Source organism: Lycium barbarum, chromosome 1 (genome assembly GCF_019175385.1).
Source record: "Lycium barbarum isolate Lr01 chromosome 1, ASM1917538v2, whole genome shotgun sequence".
NCBI classification, from domain to species: Eukaryota; Viridiplantae; Streptophyta; class Magnoliopsida; order Solanales; family Solanaceae; genus Lycium; species Lycium barbarum.
Window position 1 is genome coordinate 132,913,719 of NC_083337.1, and position 10,201 is coordinate 132,923,919.

Genomic DNA, 10,201 nt, shown 5'->3' on the forward strand with positions numbered 1-10,201 from the left:
ATGGAAGGGGCAACACTATCCTTCGAACGAGGAGCTCGAGCTCTGCTTCATCCCTTAAAGTCCTAACGACACTCCTCGCTCTTTTCTTCGGTTTCTGCCCTTTGTCCGAGGGCTTTTTTCTCTTGGCCGATGCACCCGCTGAATCGAACTCGGGTACCGACGTTGCGGGCTCTGCTCCTGACTTTGGCTTTGGATCCACCGAGCCCTTAGGTAAACCTGAAAATCGAAGATGTTACAGAAAGGTAGAAGATGCAATGAATACGGATATAAACAAAGTATTACCGTGGTTCTAGGCAACCCATCGGCCACGTGACAGGTGTCCCCACGTCCGATCGTCGTGGGCATGTTAGCTGAGGAGAGCAGTAACCCATTCGTTGAGATCCCGGACGACCGGAGGAATCCAACCCACGGCTAACATAAATAAGAAAAGTAGTGAGAAGGTGGAAGAACTGAAGTTCGACAAAACATACAAAGGCAATTATTAAAAGAGTTCAGACTTACGATTATTATTCCACCTTTCCGGAAAAGGCATGTAGTTGTCCGGAATAATGTCCGAGGTCCGAACTCGGACATATCGCTCCAACCAGCCCCGGTCTCTGTCTTTGTCCATTTTCGAGAAAATTGGATTCAGGCTACGCTTTGCGAGTTTTATTACATCACTCCGGAACAACCTCGGGGAGTATAACCGTGTTAAGTGGGCCAGCATGAATTCCTTTCCTGCATTATTGGCCAACAGCCAGAGGCAGGCCACGACTCTCCAAACAATCGGACCAAGCTGTGCCAAGATTACGTTGTAAGTCCGGCACATGTCTAAGATGACCGGATCGACCGGGGGGTCGAGCTTGAGGGTGAAAGGATAAGTATAAACATATAGGAAGCCCTCCCGATGGTCGGTGACTGATTCGTCTGGCCTGGGGGCAAAAACTTGGACTGAGGGGTTGACCCATCCACAATCAGCCCGGACTAAGTCGAGTTTATCCTCGGTAATGGATGAGGGATATCGTCTCACATCAAACCCTTTATTGGATACCGGAGAAGGTTTTTCAACCTCAAATGTTTGTTGAAATTAGGTTTGGCCGGTACAACGTCCGAAGCAATAGGCTCGAAGGCGGTTTTTGCCTTAGGCGGCGAAGTTGGCTCGGTTCCTTGAGAAGAAACCGAGGGAACATCATGGGAAGTGGTTTCGGTGTTGGCAGACATTTGAAAATATGAAAAAGAGAGATTGGATGAATTCGAGAAGGGAGTTAAGAACAGAAGTGAGGGGAACAGTCAGAATTCAAAAATGGTCAAGAACAAGAGGAAGAAGCAACAGCACACTCAACAAAAAATGGTTAGATGAAGGGGGTGGCAAAGCTATTTCCGTTCGCGTAATGTCAGTAATGAGTCAACGAGAAATATGGAATGAAAAGTGAAATGAAGAACTGAAGCAGTAAGAAATGAAGTGGAGAATTGAAGGTATTAGAAGTGAAGGATTAGAGATAGAGATTGAACGGATCGTAAAATGAAAAAAAGAAGTGTTGGAAGACGTTATATAGACGTGGGATCCAGGCGGTTACAGTTCTCAGCCAACCGGGGAGTGCCACGTGTCCCATAATTAATGAGGAATGACTTGAAGCGACGTGCGTTACAGCGTTTGTCAGAGTTGACCATCCGGGATGAGAACACGTGGCCAACGACAAAGGGGTGTTGCACAACTGTTCCCGCCAAAATGAAAAGATAACAACAGATGAATCGAGCCACCGGTTTCTTGATGCATCCACTTCCCGTTACTCCGATAAAATACGGTCCGGAAAGTGTGGGGACTATCTGTATACGGTAAAAACCGGATGAATGTTAAACCGGTAAGACCAGAGACCAAAGGAAGAGAGGGAAGAACATTATTTGGTCCGGTTTCTCCATAGCCGAGTTGATCGTGGCCGTTGGTCCGTTTGATCGTGGCCGTCAGTCCGTTTGATCGTGGCCGTCAGTCCGTTTGATCGTGATCGTTGATCCGGGAGATCCATTGCGTGATTGCCACGTGTCGGTGCCGTCCTGCCATGTTCAACTGCCCATCGTACGGGTGTCAGACCGTACGGCCAACCTAATCCATTTCAGAGTTTTTTCTTTATTTTTTAGGAGCCTCATGTTGTATGAAGCCCATGGGGCAATACTATAAATAGGGGTCATTGCCCCACTTTTAGGGGGTTGGCTTCCTCATATCAAGAACATCTTGTACTAGAAAATATACACAAATCTCTCTTTCAATATCAGATTTTGGCCCGGATTCATTGTGTTCATCTCTTAGATTTGTTCAATTAAGTAATACTCATATATTAATAGATACATCGATCTATAGCGAATCTCTGATCATTCCATACATACCTTTTTCCACCAAATAGATTGAGGCTTAACCACATATCCTATACCTACTCACAAATTTAATTGATTATCCAAATTTGGAGTAAACACATCTAAGTTTATTTATGTGAGTAAATCTGCTCTGCTCAATGCATACAACTGAGAGAACTCCTCTCCTCATTATTTTCATCCAATGACTGTAGTATTGCGGTTGCAAGAGTTGAGGTTCAATTCATATCCACAGGATCCACAACTACAACAAAATTAAGCCAATTTTTGTTTGAATCATTGGCTTTACTACCAAAATAATCCATAAAATCATAAGAAGAAAAGAAATCCAATCAGAACAGAGTTTAATTAAGACGGGAAACTCAAAAAACATTTTTTGATCAGGAAGTAGTTAAATCAGGATAATTTTCGCTTCATTATTGGTTGTACAATGTGTCGTAATACTTGTATCTTTTGATCTACTAGTAATAACATTCCACAAATGGGAGAGAAGGAAGTAGTATTAATAAAATAAGCTACCTGTATGTGTGACGTCTCTTTGAGAATTGCTCAAGAGCCTGCAAAAAGCAACAGAAGCACTGGGAAACTCGTCTTGGGGTGAAGGACCCGGGGATGCAGGTTCCTATAATTCCAAATCACAAGAAACGGGGCTTTTCTTTTCGTGATTTTGGAGAATATAACAGCTTGTATGGCAAATTCTTCATGAACCGGTACTCTAAGATTCTAATTGATCATGGTGATCTAGTACTTGGCGTGGCAAATTTAGCATTTGAAGTCACTCTTTAAGTGCTAGATGGTTAAATTGATTTTGGTCCCTGATGAACTCTGATTGATGAGCAGGTATCAGGAATCCATTGGTGTAGAAGACTAATAGCATGCGGCTGAATTAATATCTGGCTTTACAACCATTGACATTGTGATGGCTATTATCGAATTGTGTCAATGTTAAGCAGCTTTGAATTTCACATGTCTTAAATTGCGCACAGTTGATCAGGAAAAGGAATTTGCAGGAGCATTAGCTGATTTGGAGGGGATAGTTTGGGAGGTAAAATATATGTTAGATAAGCTTAATTTTCTAAAGAATAGTGCATTCTCCATTACCTTAAAAAATCAGTTGTTGTGAATCAAATTCAAGCTGAACTTCACTAATAATATATGTTAGATAAGCTTAATTTTCTAAAGAATAGTGCATTCTCCATTACCTTAAAAAATCAGTTGTTGTGAATCAAATTCAAGCTGAACTTCACTAATTGAACTGTCCAAACTGTATCCAATAATGGTTTTTCCTTTAGCTGCATTGTTACTACCCTGCCCAATGGATTCTCTCCTCTATAGTTTCAGAAAATATCTCCAGCACCACCTCTTCCAGGATTTCCAAAGCTAATGCACCATTCTTTGGAAAATTAAGCTAATGCTCCTGGAAATTTCTTTTCTGCGCAATTCAAGACGTGTGAAATTCAAAGCTGCCCCTCCTGCTTCTTTAACATTGACAAAATTTGAGGATAGCCATCACGACGTCAATGGTTGTAAAAGCCAGTTGTTAATGGATTCCTGATAGCTCATCAATCATAGTGCTCAGTGACCAAAATCAATTTAATTGGCTAGCATTTAAAAGGATATCTTTTTACATTTTACTACCCTTGCTGCTATAAGAGTGCCTTTAAATGCCAAATTTGTCAGGCCAAGTACTCGATCACCATGATCAATTAGAACCTCAGAGTACCGGTTCATGAAGACCATACAAGTTACTGGGAGAAAAAAAAAAACCGTTACTTGTGATTTTTAATTATAGGAGACTGCAATCACCAAGTCCTTTACCCCAAGACGAGTTTCCTCGTGCCTCCGCTTCCATTATTTTCTTTTACTTTTGCATTATAAATTCAACGACATTTGAAGCTTCTACAACACTTTTGAACAAACACTCTTAGTTACATTTTGAGCTACAACCTACAAGCTTTATCAATCATCATACATAAGGAAGAACCAGAAGTATAAGAGTAGAGTGACTCTGTCGTCCTTTTCCTATGAGATTGGTCACAACAACAAGCATTCCTTTTTGGTTGCACGACGACTACCTTTAACAACAGATTCTTCGACAAGTGTTCCTAAGGCACATATCTGACTCTATTTTTCTTAGGCACCGGTGATAAATGTGGACTTGGTGGTGGCAGCAGTTAGCGACTTCCTTCAAAATATACAATGAGTTCTTCAACTTGAGGTAGGCACGTATACATATTGACTCTTGGATACGTGTGATACAAGAAGGAGCATTTCTTACTTTACTGGTGTCTAATGATTTCCTTCAAACAAAAGCAACGGACTCAACAGATGGCCTTAACGCACATATTTTGATGTCGTAATTAGTTCTACAAGCTGACAACCCGTCCCAATTAGGTGTTGTTGCATCTGACTTGACGTTGATAATCCCAGGTAGAGAGGCATCGCATGTATTACTATTCTCTATATAAGCAATACCAATATAACTTCTGCATTTTCGACACAATAGTTTAGTGCGTCGTTGAAAGAAACCCCACGAGTTTTTTGACCTAAAATAAGGTGAGCATCTAAGTTTACTTATCTGAGTAAATCTGCTCTCGTCTATGCATAAAAATGAGAGAACCCCTCTCCTCATAGTTTTCCCATATTTTGATCCAATGATTGTAGTATTGCGGTTGCAAGAGTTCAGGTTCAATTCATATCCACAGGATCCACAACTGCAGCAAAATTAAGCAACTTGTTATTAGAACTAGGGGTGGGAAAATTTGCCAATATAAACATGACTCGCCTAACCCGCTCAAGTTTGAGAGGATATTTATTAGCTCAGATCATTCCAGCCTATCTAAAATTAGGCTGATATGTAGCCCAAATTGACACATAGAAACTTAGTCAAAATATTTTCAAAACAACTTTTTTTGGTTTAATATTTTATATATGAAAAAAATAGTTTTATTAGGTATTTAAAAATTTATAACAGAACAAATAAAGAAATTAAAATTTGACAAGAGAGGTTGCTTATATGGTAAGCACCCTCCAACCCGAAGGTTGCGGGTTGGGAAAGAAAAAGATAATTAAATTTTAGTAAGAATTGGACGGGATGGGTTATGCCCATCATAGTCCAACTCATTTCTGTCCAAGTACCACCCATTTATAACTTCTATTTTGACCCGTTCAAATCCAGCTGAACCCACCCATGTGACATCCCTAATTAGAATCATACCATCACAATAGTCCTCTGCATTTCATGACCTTACTTAACTACCGCAATCGACATAAAATAAAAAAGATCCAGTTACAAGAACAGAGTATAATTTAGACGAAAAAGTACTCAAAAAGCATTTTTGATCAGGAAGTAGTAGAAATCAGGATAATAGTAGCTTCAATGTTGGTTGTAAATTGTGATTTGTGCTGAGCGTGCTTTTCCATCTACGACTCTCTCTATTTCAATTTGTTTATCTGGTTTTTGACTTGGTAAGGAGTTGAAGAATGTAAAAAAAACTTTCGAATCTTATAATCTTAAATTAAAGATATGCAAAATGTATCAAAATGTGCTTTAATCTTCTTGTCTTAAACCTATCACGTAGAAAGTTAAAATTATAGAATTGCCAAAAAAAAAAATAAAGCATTTTTTTTTAAACGGACTGAAAATTAAAGTAAGTCAAACAAATAAAAAGAGAGGGAGTAGTAAATTTGTACAACAGGGAGAGAATGAAGTGGTATAAATAAAAGAAGGTACCACCTGTAGGTGACGTCTCTTTGAGCATTGCTTATGACATTAGAGGAAATAGGAATATCAATGTCCTCCTGAGCAGCTAGTGAAGAGCAGCTCAAGAAATCCGTCTCGGCCAGCATCTCCAGGAAAATACCCCCTTTTTTGCTATTCCTCTGTGGAAACCAGCTGTGCGTATGTGCGGTGTAAGTTGATAGAGTTAGTATATGCTTGACTCTTTTGTAACGGCTAGCTTCACGCCGCTCCTAACGGTAACTAATTATGTGTGTTTTCTATACAACTACATCATCTGCGTCCTGGGTCCTTGATGTCTTACACGTGTTAAATTTGTTTTTTTGGTAGGGTCATGGATTCATTAGACTTGATATCGATTTTCGAATATGCACCATCTACCCTGCACAATTTATGTTGATGCTAATTTAATTTATTCCTTGTATTATAATAAATATTACAATAGTGATTTTGATAGAATACATCACATTTAATTTAAAGTTCGAGTAGTTAAATGAACTTGAATATTTGAAAGTTGTTAAATTTGTACATATACATAGTACTCCCTCCCTGCAAAAATAAGTGTCGCTTTAACAAAAAAAAATTTGTCCCAAAATAAGTATCGCTTTAGGAATTCGAGACAAAAAATAATAATTGTTTACAACTATACCCTTATATTAAAGAACTATTTCTTAATAGTGCTCAATTTTCAAGAAATATCTAATAAATAGAGGAAACTTAGTTAACTATACATTGTATTTATTATTTTTCTTATTGGATGTAAAATGAGCTAAAACGATAATTATTTTGAGATAGAGGGAATAAAAACATTATTGTTACTGAAATGATGGGAAGAATTTAGGACATCTCACAATGTGTAGTGTTATAGTACTCCTATTAACTAAGAAAGGAAGTACTCCAAAGATTTATTCACAGAATTATAACTGTATAAGTTTTGAATCTCATAAATACTTGAACTTTATTCAAACTAGAATCAGTAGGGCCGTGCGTAGGGGTGGGCATGGTACGGTATGGTACAGTATTTGAAACTTCGGTTCGGTAACTTCGGTATTCGGTTTTTAAAAATACGATACCATTACCATACCAAATTAATTCGGTACGGTTCGGTATTTTTAAGTTCGGATTCGGTATTTCACGGTACGGTAATTCGGTAACCATAGTTTATTTGACTTCGACTTACGTATATATACTCATGTAATAAAGGATTATGACTTCGAGATTTCTCAATTATATTAAACTAACACCATACACAAATAGACGTATTTAAAAGAAAGTACAAGCAATTTTCTTCGTTAATCAATTGCACAACGGACATTTGAATCACGATAGAGTAGTCAAAGTTTCAAAGTCTAAACAACATTAGCCAAAATTAAGCATAATCTTCGGTCCTAAACAATTTTACACCAAAAATTTCATTCAGCAGTAGAGAGAATAGGTCATTTCCACCATTTCAAATCTTAATGTATTGGAAAAATAGCAGAGACAAATTAAAGGCTGCTTCTAGGCCTCAGCATATGTGAAAGACTAAAAGCATGAAAATATTGGATAAAAAGTTAGCTTTGATGGTACAATTTTCTATTAGATACAAATTGACATTAAATGAGATGTGATGTAATTTTTTATACGAAAACTAGTCTATATATTTAGCAGTAGTAAATATAATATATATGGATTGTATATATGTAGTATAAACTTCGGTATGGTATACGGTACTTCGGTATCCATTTTATAAATACCAAATACCATATCGAATACCAAAGAAAATTTAAATTCATACCAAATACCATAATACTAAAACCGTGGTATTAAAAACTTCGATATCGGTATGGTATTCGGTATATACCATACCGTGCCCACCCCTAGCCCTGCGAATGCAACTACGCAAGGCCCATTGTCACAAATGATGACATAAGCCACCTCTTGGACAGACCTTAAGTAAGCACCCTCCAAATTTCATTATAGAAAAATGACATAGGGTATCTACTTAAGATTCTTTATTACAAGGTCAATTTATAAATAGTTTTTCTTATTTACAAAACATACTGATATTTTACGAAACATGACGAATTTTTATATATTTTTCATTTTTTTCTTCCAGAAAATATTTTTTTTGAAAAAAATATATATTTAAAAATAAATTATTTAAAAAAAATATTTCAAACTTTTTAATTTTTTTTTTGAAAAAAATTAAATTTTTTGTTTTTTGCTCAAAGGCTTAAAAAATTACCTCAAGCTTTTGTGTATAAAAGTTGTATGAAATGTGTATGTGTAAGCGAAATTTTTAATACAATTTTCATACGCAAAATTGTGAGTTAAAATTTTAAGCCTTGGATATTGTACGAAAGTTGTTACAATGTTGTTGTAATTGTATTAATTTTTCAGAAACCTAATAAGAACTTTATATATGAAAAATTTGAATGAAGTTCTAAGTCTTGAGCGTGATATACACATTTCATACCATTCTCATACATAAAATTTTGAGCATAATAATTAAGCCTTGATCGAGATATACACATTTCATAAATTTTTCATACACAAAATTTGAGCAAACATTTTAAACCTTGAGCAAGATATACACATTTCATACACAAAAATTTGAGCGATTATTTTAAGCCTTGAATGTTGTATCAAAGTTGTATACAATGTTGTTGTAGTTGTATTAATTTTACCAAAATCTAACATGAAATTTATACACGAAAATGTGAGCGAAATTTTAAGCCTTGAGCGAGATACAAATTTCATACCGTTTTCATACACACAATTTTTTAGCGGATTTTTTAAGCCTTGAATGAGATATACATTTTTCATACCATTTTCATACACTAAATTTTGAGCGAATTTTTTTAAGCCTTGAGCGAGATATACACATTTCATACAACTTTCATACATAAATTTTGAGTGGAAAAAAATTAATAAAAATAGTTTTAATTTTTTTTTTTTTTTTAAAGCATGATTTGTATAGGGTTTCTAATGTTATATTTTGTAAATAGAAAACTATCGTCACGTTTCGTAAATATTTCTCCTTAATATATATACAGTCAAACCTCTCTATAGTGGCAGCGTTTGTCCAGAAATTTCATGGATGCTATAGTGAGGTGTTGTTATGCATGTATACTGACATTCGATATTTAGATTTCATTTAGCTGTTATAAACAAAAGTACGCAAACAATTAACTTTTTGTATTTTTTATGTTATAAACGAAAACAATATACTTGTAAATTTTAAAATCTCAATTGATTTTCATAGCTCATTAATTAAACACTCACACAATTTCTTGCTTTTAACGGGCTTTTGAACACCTTCAGCTTGCTTAGCCGCCTCAATGTACTTGTTCTTCTTGCTAAGGATGTCCCCGACAACCTGATGACTACCAATTGAAAATTTCTGTTTCAGTTGTTCATGTGTGATTTTTGGATTGTCCTCTTTGTATTGACACAATGCTATTTTTGTTTTTAGAGAAATAGCTTGATGTTTAGACCCCATATTGCGTGAATAAAGAATATGTGATGAACATTATTATTTTTTACTAGAAATATAATTGTATTTATAGGTACAAAATTCACAATTAATTCAAATTATAAAATGAAGATATCAAAATTAAAGTTCCGCAAATATTCATAGATATTATCATACCAATTGAGTTAATTAATTAAATTGATACTACATTAAATCGTAAGATTTGATTGTTTGCATCTATTAAAAGGAAAAAATATATATATTTCACATAATAATCAGATTTGGTCTTGCAAATTTTCAAACTTAAAATAGTCTAATTACAACTACCAAAATCAAGGAAATAAGTATCAAATATATACAAAATTGGTAGATAGAAAATAGGTGATTTTGAAAATATTCAAGACTAAATCAGATTTATGAGAAATACATTTGTTTCCTTTTAGATATTTTTACTTCAAATTTACTATGTGCATGATATTAATGATGGTCACCAGAAATATTTTAATGTTTATTTTTATACATAATATATTTCTGACAAAATATTACTGCACAATATTTGAGTATGGTTGTTATAGAAAGGTAATTTTACAAAGAGTGTACCGCTATAATGAATGTCATTGCTATTATAAGTAGAATGTTGTTATAGAGAAGTAAAATAT

At 35.4% G+C, this 10,201-nt stretch overlaps 1 protein-coding gene across 1 annotated transcript; it reads right to left on the reverse strand.

Annotated features, from left to right (window-relative positions):
* Positions 1-4,018: 4,018 nt before the first annotated feature.
* On the reverse strand, positions 4,019-6,273 carry LOC132638038 (uncharacterized protein At4g08330, chloroplastic-like). Its single transcript, XM_060355034.1, has 2 exons — positions 6,083-6,273; positions 4,019-5,060 (listed from the first exon to the last, which is right to left on the reverse strand). Exons 1-2 carry the CDS (start codon positions 6,193-6,195, stop codon positions 4,649-4,651), a joined length of 525 nt encoding a protein of 174 aa, XP_060211017.1. The 5' UTR covers positions 6,196-6,273; the 3' UTR covers positions 4,019-4,648.
* Between the last annotated feature and the right edge of the window lie 3,928 nt (positions 6,274-10,201).